We start from the raw sequence: 24,162 nt of genomic DNA, 5'->3' as shown, positions 1-24,162 counted from the left end.
CAGAGAAGGCTTCAAAGAAAAGGTGAACCTAGCATTGGTCTTGAAAGACAAGCAAGATACAGAAGAAAGGGAAAGTTGAAAAAACAGTCACACGGGGAATTTATGGCAATTCCATCTATAATTGATCTTATTTTCCTGCACATGGAACCAAAGTGTAAACAGTCACTGAAGGGACTTACCTCATCGGATTCTGATAGGAATTCCTGCATGATGTCACTCTCACCAATGACTCGTATTGAGCACACTGTAGAAAATAAAAATAGAATCTGGCATGAGGCCCTAAAATCAAGACTTTAAAGTCAAGAACATATCAAGGTTTAAGTGTAAATCATTAGTAGCAGGCAATGCAGAGGTGGTATGCCATTCCTGACATGACATGTTAAGGCACAACAAATATTCTTATAAATATGAACTAGAAGAGGGGAATAAGAGGATGTTTAAAGATGAAGCTTCCTAAAAATATTTTTTTAAAGATTTATTTATTTACTTATGATAGACACACAGAGAGAGAGAGAGGCAGAGACACAGGCAGAGGGAGAAGCAGGCTCCATGCCGGGAGCCCGACGCGGGACTCGATCCTGAGACTCCAGGATCGCGCCCTGGGCCAAAGGCAGATGCCAAACCACCGAGCCACCCAGGGATCCCCAAGCTTCCTAAAAATATTAAACATAGCCAAAGGAAGTCACCCCCAAAAAACGACGTTAGAGTAAATCTAACTTTGTGATCTCATGTTAAGAACAAATCAGACAATAGAGCAAGGGTAAGGTCAATTAGGAATAAAGCAGGGACGCCTGGCTTAGCAGTTAGCAGTTTAGCGCCCTGCCTTCAGCCCAGGGCGTGATCCCGGAGTCCTGGGATCGAATCCCACATCGGGCTCCCTGGATGGAGCCTGCTTCTCCCTCTGCCTGTGTCTCTGCCTCTCTCTCTCTGTGGTCTCTCATGAATAAATAAAATATCTAAAATAAAGTAATAAAGCAAACACAAAACTAAAATACAAAAGGAAAAATGTCTACTTGGCTTAGGAACCGGGACAGTCAGAGAACCATAAGCAGTTAAAACTACTTTGGAAAAAAAATGGATGGGTAATTAAGCACTAAGCTCAGCACATCTTCTCACCTCACTAACTTAAGCTTCAAAACAACAGGAAGGAAGGAAGGAAGGAAGAAAACAGGAAGGAAGGAAGGTAAGTGGGTAATTGTTTAAATTTAAGAAAATTAATTTCCTGACACTCTCATGTGGATATTGAGTTATAGTGATGATTTTACTTCATTTTATTTAAAAATTTATATCCTTTTTCATTTCTCAAGGGCTATGTTTAGAGGCCATCCCATGTTAGAAGAAAGCTAAAAAACAGATAAAGTCTTACTACTTCCTACAGGGGAAATAGTTTTTCTTCAGGGATAAGGCTCTCTACTAAAGTTTAAAAAAAAATTCAGGGGCACCTGGGTGGCTCAGTCAGTTGAGCATCTTTGGCTCAGGTCCCCAGGACAGAGTCCCACATTGGGCTCCCTGCTCAGCAGGGAGTCTCCTTCTCCCTCTCCCCTCCCCCCACTCATGCTCCCTCTTTCCCAAATAAATAAATAAAATCTTTTAAAAAAAATTCAACTAGGTCAATTAGTTCTTATACAAGGACATAATAAATATCACAAAGGACCATTATTCTATTAAATTAGTATTTTAAAGAAAAGCCTACTGCACAGATGACAAATTATATAACTCTGTAATATAGCGAAGCAAGATCTCTTCTCTAAGCCACAAAATGGCCTATCTTATTCTGGAAATCTGGGTCATTTCTCCTTGCCTTTCAGATAAGCAAATGTTTCAGCATCCACATTCCAGACCTCTGATGTACTATCTGGAAGTCCTAAGATAACAAGTGAGTTTTAATACTTCAACCTATAACCTGCTTATATCAATGGGACCTTAGGTTACTTACAACTTGGCACCTATAGGAGGAAAAATGAGTTTTCAAGTAGGATAGGCTAGTGAACTGAGAATCATTTTAATAAAAATGTTTTAAATACTGCCCAATTAGTTTCCATCAATTTAGCATGTTGATGAGTCTGTATGTGTCTGCTGGCAAATAATATAACCCTATAAATAATTAGGTCCCTAATGCACCAAAAACTACACATTTTTCTGTTGTTGTTAAGTGCTCAACAAGTCAGTGAAACAGGCTATTAATCCTTGTACTGGGCATTTCAGTCTTGGCTTCAAAGCTCAGATCATTCAACACTGATGGTCAGATATGTGATTGGCTTTCACTACTGAGTTTCAGGAAATTTAGCAATGAAGTTTAGTAGTTGTAACACATACCTAGACTCTATGTCTATTTAAAATAGTAGAGTTTAATAGCCAGCTTACCTTTTTCTAGATATTCCTCCAACCCCCGACGTCGGGCATCTAGTTGCTGTTCTGATAAAGAAAATGGCCACTTCCCTGGAAGTCGGGGAAATGTAAAGTTGGCAAACTCTCTCTTCAGGTTCTGATGTAGGATGGCAAACTCCCGGTACCGCTTAGAACACAGCTGCCTCCCTGCCATATAAACATTGTATACCTGGTGAGGGGAAAGAACAAAAAAAAAAAAAAAGAAAAAGAAAAGAAAAGAAAAAAAAAAGCCTACTTACTACAAATTAAATCACAGAATCATCTAAAATAAAACACAGACCGGTAACTGGTGAGGTATATTCTGCTATGCACTTAACAGACAATGTGTTCAAGGTCATTGTAAAATAAGGCTAACTTTTAATTAACATGCCAGAAATGATATATGTACAAAAGAGTGCTACTCCTTTCAAGTGGCCCATAATCTTATTTTTGCTATTAAAATCACCTCCGATACATTGTTTTAAATATCTTTTTTTTTTTTTTAATTTTTTTTTTAATTTTTATTTATTTATGATAGTCACAGAGAGAGAGAAGCAGAGACACAGGCAGAGGGAGAAGCAGGCTCCATGCACCAGGAGCCCGATGTGGGATTCGATCCGGAGTCTCCAGGATCCCGCCCTGGGCCAAAGGCAGGCGCCAAACCGCTGCGCCACCCAGGGATCCCTGTTTTAAATATCTTCAAAGGCAATTATCAGCTTTTAAGGGTGGACTTTTATTAGTGAGGACGTACTATAAAGCAATGTGACTGATACTTGTATGTAGCCCAAACATCCAGAGGAAGGTCTAAAAATGATCTAAGTAACAGTAGTATTTTGTTAGCAAAGTGTCTTTGTTGCAAAAACTCCTTTCCTGGGATCCCTGGGTGGTGCAGCAGTTTAGCACCTGCCTTTGGCCCAGGGCGCGATCCTGGAGACCCGGGATCGAATCCCACGTTGAGCTCCCTGCATGGAGCCTGCTTCTCCCTCTGCCTATGTCTCTGCCTCTCTCTCTCTCTCTCTCTCTCTATCATGAATAAATAAATAAAATCTTAAAAAAAAAACTCCTTTCCTGAAGTCAGATATCTTTAGTATTGTTCTTCCTTCCATCATTAAAACAGGGTTAACAAAAAGTTGAAGAATAAATGTATTATAAGGACCACCTTGTAATTACAAAGAATTAATAATCCTCATGAAAAAATGGTTAGAGATTTTTGTCTATTGTTCATAGATACATGCCAAGCTTCCAGAACAGGGTGTGGAACATAGCAGACACTCAGGAAATATTGGATGAAGAAATAAACGGATATACGTGAGATTCTTGAATATGTACCCTCATAAAGGAAAGTGAGAGAACGTGCAATCCAAAAACATCTAATAATTCCTCTGTATTCTTAGAACATAACAAATGAGGCAGAGATGGAAAAACTGGCCCCGAATCATATTTACTGGTTTTGCAAAAGTCATTCCAAATTTCAAATGTGCAAAAAACAGATCATCTACTCATGGAATCAAGAGTTAATCACCGAGAATGCATAGGCCAAAGCCTTTCCTTCAAAGCTCAAGAAGTTATCTTTCCCATGCTTCTATGATTTAGGAAGCATGAATTAAATGCAAACATAAAATAATTTATTCATTCAAGACTCCTCTCCCCTAATACCCCACCTATGATTCCTTCCTCAATTAAAAGCGGAGCCTCTAATCACTATGTAACAGTCTCCAGAGAGGAGTATGATCCTGACCAATGAGCTTTCTTCCTGTGATTATCACTCAAAGTTGTAATTGTCATGGATCACCTATATTATGAAGCATTCCAATCACTGCCTCCTGAAGTACAAATGCATAAAATGAAGAAGAGCACTCCCCTTAGAACAATACCACAGTTCTCTTCAGGGCCGGAAGTCTTAGAAAGTCTTATTCAGTCAACCTGATCTTGTATACTTCTTTCTCAAACTGAGCTATCCAAATTTCTCAATAACAGCGTCATTCCTTTGCTTAAAAAGAAGTCTATAACACTAAGGGTGATATATATCAGCCTGAGTTCCTCATACTAGGAAGGAAGGGAGGGAGGTAAAACTAGTTAATGACACTTCGGTTCAAAGATATTCTTCAATGTCTTTTTCCAAAGAAGAGTAGAGTTAAGTCTTTGATAATGCACATGAAGACTATGACTGCATTTCTTCAAAGGTGATCACATGATTGATCTCAAGTCCAGTAAAACATTTCCTTAGGGCAAAAAGAACCCTATGGCCTGAGAGGCCTTTGTGATAATTTCAACAAGAAACCTGAAAAGTTGATTCAACTTTCAACTTCTTATAAATTGAGAAGAGTAACATCAAATAGACTTTCACTTAAGTCCTCACCACTCTCAATTTAAATGTGGCATCAAAGGGTACAGAAATATAAATAGTATGCCCTGATAGTCTTTTTTTTTTTTTTTTAAGATTTACTTATTTATTTGACACAGAGAGAAAGAGCACATAGAGGGAGAGCAGACTCCCCAGTGAGCATGGAGCTCAATTGGGGCTTGATCCCAGGACCTCAAGATCATGACCCGAGCCAAAGGCAGATGCCCAACCGACTGAGCCACCCAGGCATCTGACAATTCTGTAGTACTTTGATGTAAATAGGAATGGCTTCCACAGGAGCCAAACCATTTTAAATTAACTGTGCTTAGCAAATGAAAAACATACTAAAATAGGTACCAACAGAGACTGCATTGTTCTTCACTGGTCCTTAAAATTAACCAAGATCTATTAGTATTCCTATTTCCCTGGTTTAGACACACTCATTTGCCAAAAAAAAAAAAAAAAAAAAAAAAAGACTGATTCACTTAACGCATTCTGGGATCTTTCCACTTGCATTTTTTTAAAAAAAGATTTTATTTATTTATTCGTGAGAGACACAGAGAGGCAGAGACACAGGCAGAGGGAGAAGCAAGCTCCCCACAGGGAGCCTGATGTGGGACTCCAGCCCAGGACCCCAGGATTACGATCTGAGCCAAAGACAGATGCTCAACCACTGAGTCACCTGGGTGCTTCCACCTTAATTTAAACCCTAAGACTGGCTGGCTTATAAATGGAATAGATGAAGTTAGTCTAGCTTGTGACAGTACACTGAATTTAATGATCACTGGTCACTTTCTGATCTGACTATATCCTATAAGACTTCAAAAGTTGGGAAGTTCACACTACAATGCCAGCTGTCTGAAGTAACAAATTTCTTTTTTTTTTTTTTTGTTTCATACTAGTTTGTTTAGGGGTGCCATTTTCACTGCTAATAGATTTTATGTATTTCTCATATGCTTCTTCACTCATTAATTCAGCCAATTCTTAAAGATTACTGAGTATTGGGATCCCTGGGTGGCGCAGCAGTTTGGCGCCTGCCTTTGGCCCAGGGCGGGATCCTGGAGACCCGGGATCGAGTCCCACGTCGGGCTCCCGATGCATGGAGCCTGCTTCTCCCTCTGCCTGTGTCTCTGCCTCTCTGTCTCTGTGACTATCATAAATTAAAATAAAAATAAAAATTAAAAAAAAAAGATTACTGAGTATTATCTTGACCACCCAATCATCTTCATAAAAGGGTATGTTGACAAGTACTGGGTTTTCTGCAAGAGTTTCATTAATTTCAGTTGCTTCTCCTGATAGAGAATAGAGTTCACTAGCAGTTTCCACACTTTCCAAAGCACCACACCAAACTCATCTGTTCAATTTTGTCCCAACTTCAGGTTAAGACTACATTAAACAACATCTATCAGAGTTTTCTGTGCAAAACTGCTGAATCTCACCCTTCCAATACCATTATCTGTTGCTACCCATTCATGTTTGTCTGTGAATATACACATGGAGAGCAGAGTAGAACCTGTGCAGAGTCCAGACAGCAGCTGCCCTCAGGCTCCTGGGGAGGGCAGGCAGGACGTGGTGAGCTGGGAGGCAGCCCACAAGCTGCCCAGCATGCTCAGCACCGCTCCTAGTGCCATCAACAAGTTTCAGTCCTCTTGAGTTCCTCTTTGCTTAGTAAGAACCCAAAAGGAAAATGGCATGACGTATAGATGGGGAAAGTGTAAAACTCATCTATCAGTGGTCTAATCTTGTTTCTCTGGATTCTGCAAGTCTAAGATTCAAAATTCATGGGATGCCTCAGTGGCTTAGCTGTTAAGTGTCAGCCTTCGACTCAGGGCGTGATCCTGGAGTACTGGGATAGAGTCCCACATCGGGCTCCCTGCATGGAGCCTGCTTCTCCCTCTGCCTATGTTTCTGCCTCTCTTTCTGTGTCTCTTATGAATAAATAAATAAATAATTTTTTAAAAATTCAGCTTCAAAATAATTTCTAATATCTAAATGCTGAAAATTCATGCCATGCTGTTTCTCTCTCTAGCCTCATGATTTAATTCTATGTGATGAATGCCAGAAGATGGTAACTGATACATTCTTTTCTTTCTCTTTTTCTTAAATAGGCTTCATGCCCAATGTGGGGCTTGAATTCACAACCTTGAGATCAAGTCTCGTGCTCTACTGAGCCAGCCAGGAGCCCTGTAACTGATAAAATCTTACAATGAGCACAACCCTAGTAACAGGGAAAGCAATTCTAGTAATATCTGGATTCTATTCCTCTGCATTCAGTAGGAAAACCAAAATCCCAGATATCAGAGATCTTCATTTTGTTAGTTCCTTAACCCCCACCTATAGATTTCTTAAGGCTTTTAAATGATAATGCCTCATCCTATATAGGTTCTGATATTCAAAAAGTTCTTATTTTCTCAAATCTCTAGTAACTGACAGGAATTGTGCTACTGAACACAAAAAGAGAATCCCCTTATATAATGCAAAAGTTATTAGGGGAAAAAAATAGCATGACGACATTTTGGCCATGGCAATACCACCACTCAGGTTCAGCTTCCAAAAGTAAAATATAAGCTGTCCTGGTTCCTACTATTGATCTGGATGAATCTTCAATGTACATTATGACCAACAAATTGTTTCCAACACCACCCTGCCATTTAATCTTATTTTTAGCTGAAAATTCATCTTTAAAAAGACTACATTATTTGCCATTCACAAGCTGCTTATTAAGCAAAAGGAAATACAGTACTCTTAGTTGATTTCTGGGTAAATCAGGGGAGATTTCTTAACTCAGTGATTTTTCCCAAAGGCTCCTTCTTGGAAATAAAAAAGCATAAAGGCCACAATATGCTCTTAAATAACTTAGGTTCCTTGTGTGTGCATACATACACGCATATGTGTATTTCCCTAAGAAGGATTATAAATGGTCTCTGTTACTTTTTTTTCTTTATTTGGACCGAACTGGATTAATCATAATCCTTGGTTCACAATACAGTCTCATTATGGCAAGCTCTTTATTTGGATATTTAATTAGTTATTCTTGGCCTTGTAAAAAGTGTACTGTAGCTAAGACCCTGATAATTTCTAACCATAGTCTCCACCAACTTCATCATCCCCTCTCCCTGCTTCCCTGACCCCCTAAACTCAACCATGTTTATCATTCTCTTGCTTTTCTTTTTATTGTACTTTCCTGTATTTATATGTAATTCTTAAATTTGTACTATTTTAATTTTTAAGAGGTATTTTAGCTTTAATGCAATATTATAAAAAAAATTCTTGCCATTTGCAAAGACATGGATGGAACTAGAAGGTATTATGCTAAGCGAAATAAGTCAGAGAAAAATGTCATATGATTTCGCTCTATATGGAATTTAAGAAACAAACAGATGAACATGGGGGAAGGGAAGAAAAAATAAAGATAAAAATTGGGGGGGAGGCAAACTATAAGAGACACTGAACTCTAGGAAATAAACAGAGGGTTGCTGGGGGGGGTGGGGGATGGGATAATTGGGTGAAGGGCAACAAGGAGGGCACTTGATGTAATGAGCACTGCGTGTTATATGCAACTGATGAATCACTAAATTCTACCTCTGAAGCTAATTTTTTACAAAGGGGGTATTTTAGTTTTATTAAAAGGTTATCATGCAGAGTGAGACCTTCCATGGATTATCTTTTCCCTTAGTCTCATCCACAATGTTACATACCTGTGTGGTTTATTCTGTTGTATATAACAGCTTGTTGTTTTGTTTTCTTATATATATATATATATATTTAAAGATTTTATTTATTCACTCATGAGAGACACAGAGAGAAAGGCAGACACACAGGCAGAGGGAGAAGCAGGCTCCATGCAGGAAGCCCGATGTGGGACCGGATCCTGGGACCCCGGATCACACCCCAAGCCAAAGGCAGACACTCAACCGCTGAGCCACCCAGGTGTCCCTGTTGTTTTGCTTTTTAAGTCTCTGTTATCCCGCTGATGGCACTTCAGTTGTTGCCGGATTTTTGCGATCTTGAACAAATATTGCTATGAAATTGTACACATGCCCCCTGCTGTACATCTCTAAGAGATTCTCTTGGGTATACTCAAAGTAAAACTGCAAGGTTATAAAGTATGTGAATAACCAACCTAAAGAGATAAAGTCAAACTATAAGCTAAAATGGTTACATCAATTTATACTCCTTTCAGTAAACCATAAAAAGATCCTGTTATTCTTGCCAATGGGGAATGAGTGTGAAAAGATTTCTCACTGTGGTCCTAATTTACGTTTCTCTAACGTTTCATCTCATCATGTTGATCATCTCTTCACATATTTGGTCATGTAAGTGTCCTCTTCTGCAAAATACACATTCATATATGTTGCCCAGTACTACACCGAGTTTTTGTGCTTTTCTCATTGATTTGTAGAGTTCTTTATAAATTCTTGACATAATCTTTTTCATGTGTGTATATTGTATCTTCTGCGTCATTTGTCATCTCACTTTATTAAGTGACTTGATTTTTAAAAATCTCTGTTTTATGGAGTCTCATTTATCAATATTTTTAGTGCCATTGTTTTCTGTATTAAATTCTTATACCCCGAATCAATAACCTATTCACTTATACTTTCTACTACGAGATTCTAATTTTTTTATTTTGTCACTTAAGTCCTTAATCCATCTGGAATCAATTTTTCTAAATAGTATGAGCAGGGTTCTATTGGTATTTCTTTTAAAATCAAGAATACTGAAAATCAAATTTAAATTGAATTACCTATAAATAAAAATATTCTGCTTTTATAGGATAATCTGGGAATTCTGAATGATCTGGAATTAACCTCCCACAGTAAACACCTAGAAAACTGGGGAAAACATAGGAAACATCTATTTTTGGATACTGGATAACAGGCAACTAAGAACTGTGATTCCCTGAGAAAAGAGAAACAAACAGGATGAGTCTTAACCATAACCCAGGCTTTCTGTCTAGAGGTAACGCCTGCACTGTAGCTCAGACAGGGGCATCCAAACTATGGCAACTTCACTGAGTTGTGGAGAAAAGAGTCTAGGTAGAGTTCAGAGAGGCCAAAGCAGGTAGGATTTGTAGGATAGAATTCACAAGAGGAGGCAGCTAGAGACAAGAGCTCTAGAAACCTGCATAGGATCCCCTTGAATTCTGGTTAAATAGTAATTTGAACAAAGAACTATTAAGGGTGAGCCATAAAAATAACAATTACTGGAGTTCAAAGAGCATCTGGAATCATTTGACTTCCCTCCAGCTAGAATAAAGAGAACTTCCTTGAATCTCCAGGGCATTCAAAAGAATTCAAAAGGGTCGTGCTTTACTAGTAGAGGTGAATTAGCTCTGGAGTAAAAGCTACTCTATGCTCACCCTAAAAGAGCTTAAAAACAAACCTGAAAAGGGATCAAAGTAATCTGTAAGTAATTTAACTGCATGCCAGAAAAAAGAAAGAAAGAAAGAAAGAAAGAAAGAAAGAAAGAAAGAAAGAAAGAAAGAAAGAAAGAAAGAAACATTCTTTAAAGGAATATAACAAAATCTAATACAGAATAACATTAAATTAACAGGGTCCAATATCACATCAAAAATTATCAGACATATAAAGAAGCATGAAAATTTGACCTATAAGCAGGAGAAAACTCCAGGCAGTAGAAACAGACTCAGAACAGACAGAAACAAAAGTAGTAGCAGACAAATATATCAAGCAGTTATCTTTGGCTGCTACTATCTAGGATTTAGGAAACTGCAAGAACAGTAATCCCACACCAGATATAAGAGATTTCCCATGCACATGCAAGTCTTCCCCCTGGGCCTCTTGTGCTCACAATAAAGACTAGGGACAGAGCAGGACACTAGAAATGGGCTACTGTGGCAGCCTAGGCATGAGAGAGGTGATTGGCAATTGTTGGGGGACAGACACAATGCCCTACCTATCTCCCCTAGACCCTTCTCTTCTATTAAGCAAAAGCCTTAAGCCTTAAGGTGATGGGCAGCAAATCTTTTCATTCAGAGGGCAAATGGCAAAGATCCACTGCTTCTGGAAAAAAGTAAAGCAAAACCCCCTTTACTCCTTACTCCTGGTGAGAGGCAGGAAATTATTGTAGGCCCAAGTTCCTATACTGATACTAAGTAGAGGTCTGCTATAGCTGGGGAGGGACAAGCAACAATTCCAAGACTAACCACAGACACACAGCAGAGTTTCACTGTGATAAGGAAGAAGGGCAGAAAAATGAAAAAAGCCTCACTCCCAAGACATAGGCAGAGAGTATCTATAGACCTGTCTAAAATGGAAGCTGGCCCAGACAACAGAGAACCCCTACTACAAATCTGGTCTAAATAAAAAGCAAGAACAGTCCACCAGTGACGGAGAGGCAAAGACGGAGAGAACTTGTCTGTGGTGCAGGCATGCAGGCGTGGCTAAAAGCTGGGAGGGAAAGGTGAGCAGAACACAGAAAAACAGAGCCTCTAATCCCAGCCCCTACTCTAAGCACAAAACAGCCTATTATTATTAAAGGGATTTGAAGCCTATGGCACAATAAAGGTACCAAAAGCCAAACAATACCCAAATTGAACCTACTGACTCAATCCCCTAACAGAAGACATATGCATATTTTTGGGTTCAAATACTATTTACTTCAGTCTCTACTTTTCTACACATGATGCCTGGAACTCAATCATATTTTATAGGACAAAAAAGGAAGACAAAAAAACCCCACTTATGTCAAGAGACAGGCAATTCAGAGATAGTTAGGTGTCAAATCCATCAGACAGGGACCTTAAAATAACTATGATTCATACATTAGAAGATCTAATGGAAAAAGCAGACAACATGTATAAATAGATGGAGAATTTCAGAGGAAATGATAGAAGTAAAAAACTCAACATCAGAACTGAAGAATTTCTCTGACAAGCTCAACAGTAGATTAGACATAGCTGAGGAAATAATCAGTGAACTTGAAAATAGGGTAATAGGCCTGGGGGGAGGCAGGCCGGGTCTTGCTAGGTTGGGTGTGCATGCAAGCTTGGGCAATGTGACTCGTGCAGCTGGGGCCTATGTCCGGGTGAACATGTTCTGTGCAGTGTTTACAGTTCTCTCCCCTGTGTGGCTGCAGCTTGGGCCTTGCCTGATCAGCTCAATCATGGCTTCAGCTTTGGAAGAGCTACAGAAAGATCTAGAAGAGGTGAAGGTACTTCTAGAAAAGGCCAATAGAAAAAGAGTATGTGATGCCCTTAAAGCTGAAAAATCCAAGATCAAGAAAGAAATCAAGAACAAGATGCAGCAGAAATCACAGAGAAAGGCAGAACTTCTTGACAATGAGAAGCCAGCTGCTATGGTTGCTCCCATTACAACAGGATATACAGTGAAAAATCAGTAATTACAGATAGGATCAATCAGATAAATTTGTGAAAATCTAAATTACCTTAACTGGAGTTCAAGTCCCCACTGAGAATGTGCAAGTGCATCTCACAGAGAGGTGATTTGATCTTTTGGTAAAGAATCTAAATGGGAAGAGAGTTATTCCATGATAGTGAACAATCTCTTAAAACCCATCTCTGTGGAAGGCAGTTCAAAAAAAGTCAGGACAGATACAGTTCTTCTTTTATGTAGAAAGAAAGCAGAAAACACACAGTGGGACTATCTGACTCAGATTGAAAAAGAATGCAAAGAGAAAGAAAAGCCCTCCTATGACACTGAAACAGATCCTAGTGAGGGACTGATGAACCTGCTAAAAGAAATTTATGAAGATGGAGATGATCATATGAAGTGAACATCAAGAGAGAAGCAAGCCAAAGGAGACACAGAATTTTAAGACTCTTAAAGTCATTTTGGGAACTGTGATGTGGAAATATTGATGTTTCCAAAAAAGAAATGTTGGGTGAGCTGCATGGGTAAATTTGACAGGTATCTACTTAACAGCTGCCTTCTAAGTAAAGACAGTGAATTCTCCCATTTCCTCCTGGAGGATTTATTTAAATAAAATATGCTTATTAAACATTTCCTCTAAAGATGGTTTCCTTAGTAATCTGGACATTTGTATTCTTGTGTGAAATGTAAAAAAGCATGTCTTCCCTAATGATAATGCCACATTGTGCGTGTTTTTGTTCAGCTAAGAGGTAGAAAAGTTCTTGTTTGCCTGTAAGTTCCTGAAAATCAGCTCCCACCAACGTAAGAGTAAGTAAAAATAAAACCTGAATTTTTTGCATTAAAAAAAAACAGGGTAGGGACATCTGGGTGGCTCAGAGGTTGAGTGTCTGCCTTTGGCTCTGGGTGTGATCCCAGGCCCCGGGACTGGGTTCCACATCGGCCTCTTTGCAAGGAGCCTGCTTCTCCCTCTGCCCATGTCTCTGCTCTCACTCTCTCTCTCTGTATCTCTCATAAATGAATAAATAGGATCCTTTTAAAAAAAAAAAAGAAAACAAAACAGGGTAATAAAAATAAAGCAAAAAAAGAAAAAATAAATAAAGCATCCAAAAGCTGTAGGACAATATTGAACAGTCTAACATACATGTAATTGGAATCTCAGAAGGACAAGAGAAAAAGAACACAGCTAAAGAAATATCTGGTGAGGGCAGTCCCGGTGGCTCAGCGGTTTAGCGCCACCTTCAGCCCAGGGCATGATCCTGGAGACCCAAGATCGAGTCCCACATTGGGCTCCCTGCATGGAGCCTGCTTCTCCCTCTGCCTGTGTCTCTGCCTCCCTCTCTCTCCTCTCTCTGTGTGTGTGTGTGTGTCTCATGAATGAATAAATAAAATCTTAAAAAAAAAAAAAGAAATATCTGATGACATACTGAGAATTTTTGAAAAATAGTAAGATATCAAACCACAGATCTATAAAATTTAGGAAACTCCAAGCAGGATAAATACCAAGAAAGACTTAGTTTTAAAGTTTAAAAACTTTGAAGGTAACTAAAAGGGGCTAAAGCATTACATAGAGAGGAACAAAAACTAAAACAAGCAGGCCTCTCACTTCTCGTCAGACACTATGCAGGCCAGAACAACAGAGTCACATTTTTAAAATATTGATAGAAAAAAAATTATCAACTCAGAATCTTATACCAGGTAAAAATATCTTTCAAACATAAATGCAAAATAAAGACTTTTTCAGACCAACAAAAGCTAAGAGAATTCATTGCCATCTGTACCATGAGAATATTAATGGAAATTCTTCAGGCAGAAAGAATAGGCGACCAGATGGAAATTGAATTTACACAAAGGAATGAAGGGCACCAGAAATGGTAAATATGTGGTTAAATATAAAAGAACTCTTTCCTCATTTTTAATCTCTTGAATTGTTTAAAGCAATGATAAGGAACATGGAATTTATAATACACATGGAAGTAAAATATATGACAACAACTGAACAAAGGATGAGAGAAGGAAATGATATATACTGTTGTAAAAATCTTTTATTATATGAGAAGTAATACTGTATTATTTAAAGGTAATACTTATAAAGATGAATACCATAAACCTGAAACAACCACGAATAAAATAAAACAAGTTTATCTGTAATATAATATTGGAGATAAATAGAATCATTAAAAAAATACCCCAGGGGTTCATGGGTGGCTGAGTCAGTTGAGTGTCTGACTGATTCTGGTTCAGGTCACCTCCAGGTTGTGAGATCGAGCTGTCTGTGCTGGGTATGGAGCCTGCTTGGGATTCTCTTTCACTCTGCCCCTCCTCATGTGCTCTCTCTCTCCCAAAAACAAAACAAAACAAACCACACAGGGACGCCTGGGTGGCTCAGCGGTTGAGCATCTGCCTTTGGCTCAGGATGTGATCCCGGAGTTCCATCCACTCAGGATGGAGTCCCACATCAGGCTCCTGCATGGAGCCTGCTTCTCCTGCCTCTGCCTGTGTCTCTGCCTCTCTGTGTGTCTCTCATGAATAAATAAATTAAATATTGAAAAAACAAAAAACAACAAAAATGAAAACAAAAAAAAATCTCCACTGGGGGGACTGCCTGGCTCAGTTGGTAGTGCCATGTGACCTTGATCTCAAGGTTGTAGATTTAAGCCCCATGTTGGATGTGGAGATTATTTAAAAAACAAAAAAAATTCTAAAAAAATACTCCACTAATCAAAAAGAAGGCTGGAAAGAAGGAAAAAAGGAATAAAGAACATAAGAACATAAGATATAGTTAATAAAGAGTAATATGGTAGGCTTAAAGCTGACTATACAATAATTAAATGAAATTATAAGTAGACTATACATTCCAAATAATTATTGTTTTCATGGGATATCTTTTCCATTCACTTAATTTTAACTTATCTATATAGATGTACTTAAGGTGAGTGTCTTAGGACAGCATATACTGTGTCTTGCTTCTTTATGCAATTTGGCAATGAAAATAATAGCTACAAGAAAGGTGAGGGGCACCTGGGTGGCTCAGTTGGTTAAGTGGCAGACTCTTGATTTCAGCTCATGATTTTGGGGTCTTAGGATGGAGCCCTGTGTTGGGACTCCATGCTCAGTGGGGAGTCTGCTGGTGGGGGGGGGCGGGAGAATCTCCCTCTCCCTCTGCCCCTCCCCCCTGACCCCACTCACACTATTTCTCTCTCAGATGAATCTTTTTTTTTTTTTTTTTGTTAGAGACACACACAGAGAGAGAGAGACAGGCAGAGGGAGAAGCAGGCTGGGAGCCTGACGTGGGACTCGATCCTGGGTCTCCAGGATCACACCCTGGGCTGAATACGGCACTAAACCGCTAAGCCACCAGGGCTGCTCCTGAATAAATTTAAAAAAAAAAAGGTGAGGTTAGTGGCTATATGATAATATCAGAGAGATTTCAGAACAAAGGGTATTACAAAAGCTAAAGAGATGTTTTGTAACATTAAAGGGGCCAATTCATCAAGAAGGCAAGTTTCTAATTTTTTTTTTTTTTTTTTTTTTTTTTAATTTATTTATGATAGTCACACACACACAGAGAGAGAGAGGCAGAGACACAGGCAGAGGGAGAAGCAGGCTCCATGCTCCGGGAGCCCGACGTGGGATTCGATCCCGGGTCTCCAGGATCGCGCCCTGGGCCAAAGGCAGGCGCTAAACCGCTGCGCCACCCAGGGATCCCAGAAGGCAAGTTTCTAATACATAAAACAAAAAACAAACAAACAAAAAAAACATTGATAGAACTTAAGATTCCTCTACAGAACAACCTTCCAGTAACAGTAACTACAAACTCTGGACAAAATGCAAAATCAATTACTTAAGAATTCTGAATACTACACTTAAATGCAGGCAGGCTGCAGCGGGTTGGAGACCCCCACAGGGCTGGGTGGGGTGGGGGGAGTTCCTGTTTTCAGGGCCTTTGTCCTGATAGTAGGCATCAGTCACAAAGTAACCTAAGTTCGGAAACTAAAATTCCAGCAGAAATTCTGACATTTGTTGACTGAAGGGAAGAGAGAAAAGATTCTAGGCAACTGTGACTGCCACCAGAATGAATAGGGAATTCCAGAGGAGAGAAACAGAGAAAAGGATGCCTTAATTTTGTGAATGAACACCACATCCTTCTCACACTGATCTCTCTCTGAATAATACACATGCAGAATTGACTCAAACTAGCACAGAAAAGTCTGAAAGAATTGAACTAGGGGCATAGCTTACAGTTAATCGCCAGGCAAAATAAAACATCAACATTTCCCAGGGGACCATCATAGAACTCTGGGCCTACACAATGCAACATTCACAATATCCAAGATCAATCCAAAGTTACTCTCTGTACAAAGAACCAGGAGGCTATTACTCATTTTTAAGGGAAAAGACACTAAACAGAGGACAATCTCAAAATAACATAAACATTGAAATGTTCACATATAGAGACGCCTGGGTGGCTCAGCAGTTGAATGTCTGCCTTCGGCTCAGGGCCTGATCCTTGAGTCCCGAGATGGAGTCCCACATCGGCTCCCTGCATGGAGCCTGTTCTCCCTCTGCCTGTGTCTCTGCCTCTCTGTGTCTCTCATGAATAAATAAATAAAATCTTAAAAAAAAAAGTTCAGATATAACCACTGGAACAGAATACAGAAATAGAAATATATATATATATATATATATATATATATATATATATATATTCAACTGATTTTCAACAATAAAGCCAAGGTATTTCAATGAGGAAAGGATATTCTTTTTTCAGCAAAGGTTGCTGAAACAGCTAGATATCTATATGGGGGAAAAAAATCTTAACCCTTATATACCATACAGTATTGATACAAGAATCAACTCTGAATGGACCTCAGACCTAAACATAATAGTGAAAACTCTGACGGAGCCACTTTTTGGAGAACAGTTTGCCATTTCCTCAGAAGGTTAAAACAAGAGTTACCATATGACCCAGTAATTTCCCTTCTATGTAATATACAAGAGAAATGAAAACATGTATCCACATAAAAAATTGTATACACATACTCCAAACAGCATTATTCATAACAGTCAAAAAGTAGAAATAACTGTTCATCAACTGGAGATAAATTAAATGTGGTATGTCCAGACAATGGAATGTTACTTGGCTGATACATCCTACAACATGGATAAACTCTGAGAACACAAATGATTTCATTACATGGAGTGTCCAGAATAAGCAGATCTATAGAGACAGAAAGATTTATAGGGAGCAGATGGGAGGTTTGGAGGATTGTGGCTAAGAAGTATAGTGTTTCTTTTTGAGGTGATGAAAATGTTCTAAAATTGACTATGGTAAATGGCTGCACTACTCTAACAAAGGGAGAACCACTGAATTATATACACTCAAGGTATACAATTGTTAGTATGTATCACACCTCAGTAAAGCTATTACAAAAACAAAAATAAAACTATAAAACTGGGATGTCTGGTTGGCTCAGTGGCTGAGCATCTGCCTTTGGCTCAGGGCGTGATCCCTAAATCCTGGGATTGAGTCCCACATTGGGCTCCCCTAGGGGAGCTGGCTTTTCCCTCTGCCTGTGTCTCTGCCTCTTTCTCTGTGTCTCTCATGAATAAATAAATGAAATCTTAAAAAAAAAAAAAAAAAAAAAAAAAAAAAAACCTATAAAACTTTTACAAGATAGTGTCCCTGGGTTAGACAGATGTCTTGGAACATGAATTATCCATAAATGAACAAAACAGACAAACTGGACTTCATCAAAATTTAAAATTTCTGTTCTTTGAAAGATACTGTTAAACAGAAAATAAAAAGGGGATGACTGAGTGGTTCAGTGGTTGAGCGTCTGCCTTCAGCTGAGGGCATGATCCTGGAGTCCTGGGATTGAATCCCACATCAGGCTGCCTGCATGGAGCCTGCTTCTCCCTTTGCCTGTGTCTCTGCCTCTCTCTGTGTGTCTCATGAGTAAATAAAGAATATCTCTCTGATAAAGGACTCCAGGGACGCCTGGGTGGCTCAGTGGTTGAGCGTCTGCCTTTAGCTCAGGGTGTGATCCCAGGATCCCAGGATCGAGTCCCACATCAGGCTTCCTGCATGGAGACTGCTTCTCCCTCTGCCTGGGTCTCTGCCTCTTTCTCTGTGTCTCTGAGTAAATAAATAAAATCTTAAAGAAAAAAAAAAAAAGACTCCAAATATATAAAGAACTCTTAACAACAAAATAAGAAGATAAACAATTTAAATTTTAAACTGGGAGGGGCACCTGTGTGGCTCAGATGGTTAAGAGATGAATCCTCTGACTTCAGCTCAGTTCGTTTTCAGGGTCCTGGGATCAAGCCCTGCCTTCAGTTCCACACTCAGTGGGGAGTCCACTTCTCCCTTTTCCCCTGCCCTTCCCCCCACTCATTCTTTCACTCTCGCTGTCTCTCAAATAAATAAAATCTTTTTTTTTTTTTTTTTTTTTTAATGGGGTAAAGGGATGCCTGGGTGACTTAGTGGTTGAGTATCTGCCTTCAGCTCAGGGCGTGATCCCAGAGTTGCAGGATCAGGTCTCACATCGGGCTCCCTGCATGGGGCCTGCTTCTCCCTCTGCCTGTGCCTCTCTGCCTTTCTTTGTCTCTCATGAATAAATAGATAGGAGCTTTAAAAATAAATTAAAATTAATTAAAACGGGAAAAAAAAGTTGAACTCTTCAACCAATGGAAATATAAGGATGGCTACTAAGTACATGAAAATAAACTCTGGGGTGCCTCGGTGGCTCATTCTATTAAGCATCTGCCTTCCGGTCAGGTCATGATCCTGGGGTCATGGGATCAAGCCCCAAGTCAGGCTCCCTCCTCAGTACAAAGTCTGCTTATCTCCCTCTTCCTCTTTCCACCACTTGTGCTCTTTCCCTCTCTCTCTCTCTCAAATAAATAAATAAATAAAATCTTAAAAAAAAAAAAAGAAAAGAAAAACTCATCATCATGAGTCATTAGGCAAATGCAAATTAAAACTAGAAAGAGGGGGATGCCTTGGTGGCTCAGTGGTTGGGCATCTGCCTTTGGCTCAGGTCACGATTCCAGGGTCCTGGGATCGAGTTCTGAGTTCCGCATTGGGCTCCCTGTGGGGAGCCTGCTTGTCCCTCTGCCTGTGCCTCTGCCTCTCTCTCTCTGTGACTCTCATGAATAAATAAAATCTTAAAAAAAAAAAAAAACAACAAACAAACTAGAAAGAGATACCACTAGAATGCCTAGAATCTAAAAAACGGATATTACCAAGTGTTGAAGAGGTTATGGAACAACTGGAACTCCAACTGGAACTCCACTGCAGATGAGAATGTTAAGATGGTAAAGTCTCTTTGGAAAAGTTTGACAATTTGTTATTTATAAGGTTAAAGTTTCATTTGCCATAGGATCCTGCAATTCCACTTCTAGCTATGCAAGAGAAATGAAAACATACATCTATGTAAAGCCCCATATATTAATGTTATTTCATGTCACCTTCAGTCATAATAAAACTGGAAACAACCAAAACATGCATCAACAAGTCACTGGATAAACAAATTGCAGTAAAGTTTATCCAATTAAAAATTAACTGCAATTAAAGGAACAAACTACTGATATATGCAACACGTATCAATCTTAAAAAGACTACACTAAATGAACAAAGCCAGACACCAAAAACCACTTTTGTGATTCTGTTGATCTAACATTCTAGAAAAGGCAAAATATACTAACAGGAACCTGATAGTGGTCAATAGGGGTAGTATTATGGGGAGAGGACTGACTGCAAAAGGTCAAGAGGGAACTTCCTGCGGTGGTGAAAATATTCTGTATCTGGATTGTGGTGACAGTGATTAAAAACTATGTACAGGGACACCTGGGTGGCTCAGCAGTTGAGTGTCTGCCTTCAGCCCAGGGCATGATCCTGGGGACCTGGGATCGAGTCCCACACTGGGCTCCCTGCGTGGGGCCTGCTTCTCCCTCTGCCTCTGCCTGAGTCTCTGCCTCTCTCTGTATGTCTCTCGTGAATAAATAAATAAAATCTTTAAAAAAAGAAAATAAAATAAAGCTATGTACATTTATCCAAATTCATGAAACTGGACATTTAATGTAGGTGAAGGTTTTTGGTTTTTTTTTTTTAAAGATTTTATTTATTCATGATAGTCACACAGAGAGAGACAGAGAGGCAGAGACACAGGCAGATGGAGAAGCAGGCTCCATGCAGGGAGCCCAACGTGGGATTCGATCCCGGGTCCCCAGAATCGCTCCCCGGGCCAAAGGCAAGCGCCAAACCGCTGCGCCACCCAGGGATCCCCTATGTAGGTGAATGTTAATGCAGATACATTATGCTCAATAATGTTGATTTTCTTAAAAGGGATAATTCATTCCTTTTCTCAAGTCTACATACATTCCCAAGGTCTCAGCATCTAATCTGTTCTACTTTTAGGAGCTGACCTTGGTTTCTATGTTTTACATGCCTTATGGTTCAAAGTATAGCACCTCCAAAACACAAAACTCTAAACTTTGGGTATATGGCTTTGGTAATCCATAGACTAAGCTGGAGAACACTGTGCTACATGCTATCATCACCAGCTAAATTACAAATGCAGTCGAACATTTTTACATCCTTCTGAACTTTTCTGGCTTCTCTGCTCGCTTTTCTCATCTCCCCACTAAGAATTTACCATAAATGTCCTGTGGCTCATTCCTATATGAGAAACAAATCTCAGTTTCCAAGACTGCAACTTCAATCAGTAGTTCAGCTTGAAACACATGTAGTCTGTCTGCCAATATCCAACAGAACTCACTGCACTGTCTACAAAGAATAATGAATTTCTCATTATATCAACATTCCTCAAATAATCAAAGGCAAATAAAGCATACTTCAGTCAAGAGAAAAACTTTAAAAAGAGAGAGAGAAAGGGAAAAAGTAAGTAGATTAGGTTACCAGCAGCTATTAGGTTTTGAGGAACAAGCAAAGGCACTCAAAAAAGGGGCTGGCACATATCACCCAGAACTCAGGGTGGACTTTCCTGCATATCTACAATAGCAACAGGTTGGAAATATATAGAATAGTTCATGTGAACTGTATTCAGAGTATAATGAGGAGCTTGGAGAAAACTCAAATTAATCATTCACACCGGTATCTTGAAAGAAAATGAAAAAGAACAAGATGTGGTGGAGAGGAGTGTAGGGCACCTGTAGGTTCTGATGTGGACAAACTCCATATTACCCAAATGTTTTGGGAGACACCATCTTTTAAAACTAGCTCTATAGCTCTAGAGAGTCAACAGTAAGCGAGAGACTGCTATTAGCAAATAGATATGGTGACCAAATAAAAACAAACAAAACCAACTTGCACGTTTACAAAAGACCAGAATGCAAACATAAAACTGTCTGGAAAGAAAACGAATTTATATTTAAGCAGAAATAGAAATCGTTTCCATTAGTGTATTTACCCCTTGCAAAAAATCATGGTCAGTGTCTTTTATTTATGTGTGAACCCACCTTCCTGGTAGATGAGCTGACCTAGGTTGTGGTGATTACTTTTAGCACTCTAATATATATTATAAATGACAAGACTGGGTGTGGGGGAATAAAAGCTCAATGTTTTGAGGATTGAGTTGGGCTGACACTCACCACAAACTTCTCACCATTCTGCTCCACATGTTTGTATGTGGGGACCGATATGGGCACTGCTTGCTTTTCTGTGTAATCATAAAATGATTGTCCCAACGAGTCGTCACTGGGATCTAGGTTATCTGCCTCATGTGGAGGTACAGATAACACTGTCAAGATCAATTCCTTCTCGCCTGCTCGGATCAGGTCCACCACCTGCTTGTGTGTCGCCCCCTCAACATTCACGCCGTTCCTAAGGGGAAAAAGGGAAAAAAACAATCCCATAAACCAGAAGGGTCCAAACACCTTATATCTCCACCCTCCTGCCCCCACTCTAGTGTCACACAATATGAACTATAAAATCAAGATTAATTTGGTTCCAGAAAAGCTGTTTATATTTTTATAGATCATAATGTAAAAAAGTGTCTGTGAATTTATGGCAGGGAGAAGAAATGGAAACAGGTGAGAGGACCTGCCCTTCCTCTATGCTAGAATCCCACACATAGCTTCAGGAAAGCACATGGTGAAGCTGCAGAGGAAACAAAGCTTTCAAACCTAATTTCCTCATCCTAACCAAGCATGTATACAATACAAAGTGGCTTTTAACAATGCTGCTATTTGAACTGTACTTAAGTTCTTTTTAAACCTCCTGAAATTTCTGTTAGAAGAAATTTTTTACAAAATGCATTCCTATAATCTGTAAAGACTCAAAAAGTATGACTTAAGATCATTCTTATATTTAGATCTGATTTCACCCTATCTCCAAATCAGTCAACTTAATTTACCTTCATACCAAGTCTCATCACCTTGGGAGTTAAATGTTATCTATCTTCATACAATTTCTTCTATCACTTGGTTTTTAAAAAGGCAATTTTGAAATGTCATTATCTGAATCCACTTCCTTTGTCCTCTCAATCACATCTGTCAGCATTTTACCTACTCTTCTTTCTGCTCTGTGCTATCTCACTTAAAGCCCTGTGTCATCAGTTTAAACAAACAAAAAAAAAAATCTACATCTTAAATTATATAGTAAATCAACCTACTCATTGTCTTCCCTGTTTCACTGGATAAAAGGCGGCAACTAGGAAAAGCACAAGGTTTAAGAAAGGTAATTCTGTCAAGAAAGATGCTGAGTCTCACAAAACTCACTTAGCAAACTGAACTACTTTCCTATAATGCTGCCCCTTCCTGCTGTCTCAGCAAAAACCATTAGGCAGCTAGCTGGCCTGCAGGTTCCCTCCATGGCTATCCCATGAGAGTTAGGAAACACACACCTGGCCTTTAGTCAATTTGATAAAAGCTTATCTACCCTTTAGAGTTAAGCTCTTTTCAGTTCCAAACCATTAGGATTTTTCCTTCCTGAAAATGATGCTAAGTTTAGTAACAAGTTTTCCACAGACTTTTCAGTCGCTAGAATTGTCTCTATCAGACTCTGGTATCTGAAACATCCATTTATATGGAGATCACTCAGCTAAGCCTCCTTCTACTTGGGTTTAACAATCTAATCAATAAATTCAGCACTCTAGACATTTCACAACCTAAAGTCTAACACAAAAATATTCAGTAATTTTACAATTGGCTAGCTATAAAAGAAAATAAAAGCACCCCTTCCACTGATGGAAATTTGAATATTTAAAATTTGTATCAGGTCAAACTAGAAATCAGAAAAAAATGGTCAACTCTGATCACAGAGCCAGATGATAAGAGAGAAAATGGGCTTTGAAGCTATGGGTTCAAATCCTGGCCTTGCCTTTAGAACAGGCACTGGTCTTGACTAAGTCATTTAAAATTTCTTATAGGGCAGCCCCAGTGGCACAGCGGTTTGGCGCTGCATGCAGCCTGGGGTGTGATCCTCGAGACCCGGGATCAAGTCCCACATCGGGCTCCCTGCATATGGAGCCTGCTTCTCCCTCTGCCTGTGTCTCTGCCTCTCTCTATGAATAAATAAATAAAATCTTAAAAAATAAAATAAAATTTCTTTTTTTTTTAATTTTTTTACTTATTTTTTTAATTTTTTATTTATTTATGATAGTCACAGAGAGAGAGAGAGGCAGAGACACAGGCAGAGGGAGAAGCAGGCTCCATACACCGGGAGCCCGATGTGGGATTCGATCCCGGGTCTCCAGGATCGCGCCCTGGGCCAAAGGCAGGCGCCAAACCGCTGCGCCACCCAGGGATCCCTAAAATAAAATTTCTTATAATTGTTTTCTGCATTTGTAATATGGGGACAATAATAAGCCCCTACAAGGACTGCTGTGAGGATTAATGTAATGAAACATGTTAACTCGCTGGGAACAATACCTGAACATTTACATCAGAAGGTATAATAAGGAAGTACTGTGAAGCTGTTGAAGAAATGCTAGCTGAAGAAGAAATGGAAACCTGAAGTTGGGGATTGCCAAAGGATTTCATCTAAATCTTTAGCCTTATTAGTTCTGAGAAAATATTTTGCTGGTAGAAGTAATAAATTGAAAAAGCAAAAATTAGAAATCAACACAGAGAACT

The 24,162-nt window shown here is 39.2% G+C and overlaps 1 protein-coding gene and 1 pseudogene across 3 annotated transcripts in view; one reads left to right on the top strand and one right to left on the bottom strand.

Annotated features, from left to right (window-relative positions):
- SNX27 (sorting nexin 27) overlaps positions 1–24,162 on the bottom strand; it is a 75,543-nt gene that overhangs the window by 26,515 nt on the left and 24,866 nt on the right. For all 3 annotated transcript variants that reach the window (XM_055312358.1, XM_055312355.1, XM_055312357.1), the window contains exons 2-4: positions 21,679–21,910; positions 2,365–2,557; positions 180–244 (exon numbers count right to left, since the gene is read on the bottom strand). In XM_055312358.1, coding sequence (XP_055168333.1) covers positions 180–244; positions 2,365–2,557; positions 21,679–21,910 — 490 coding nt within the window. The remainder of the gene's footprint in view (positions 1–179; positions 245–2,364; positions 2,558–21,678; positions 21,911–24,162) is intronic.
- LOC129501325 (calcyclin-binding protein-like) lies at positions 11,840–12,511 on the top strand (annotated as a pseudogene).

The sequence above is a fragment of the Nyctereutes procyonoides genome, unplaced genomic scaffold (genome assembly GCF_905146905.1).
Source record: "Nyctereutes procyonoides isolate TBG_1078 unplaced genomic scaffold, NYPRO_anot_genome, whole genome shotgun sequence".
NCBI lineage: Eukaryota > Metazoa > Chordata > Mammalia > Carnivora > Canidae > Nyctereutes > Nyctereutes procyonoides.
This window is presented reverse-complemented; position numbering and strand designations above follow the sequence as displayed.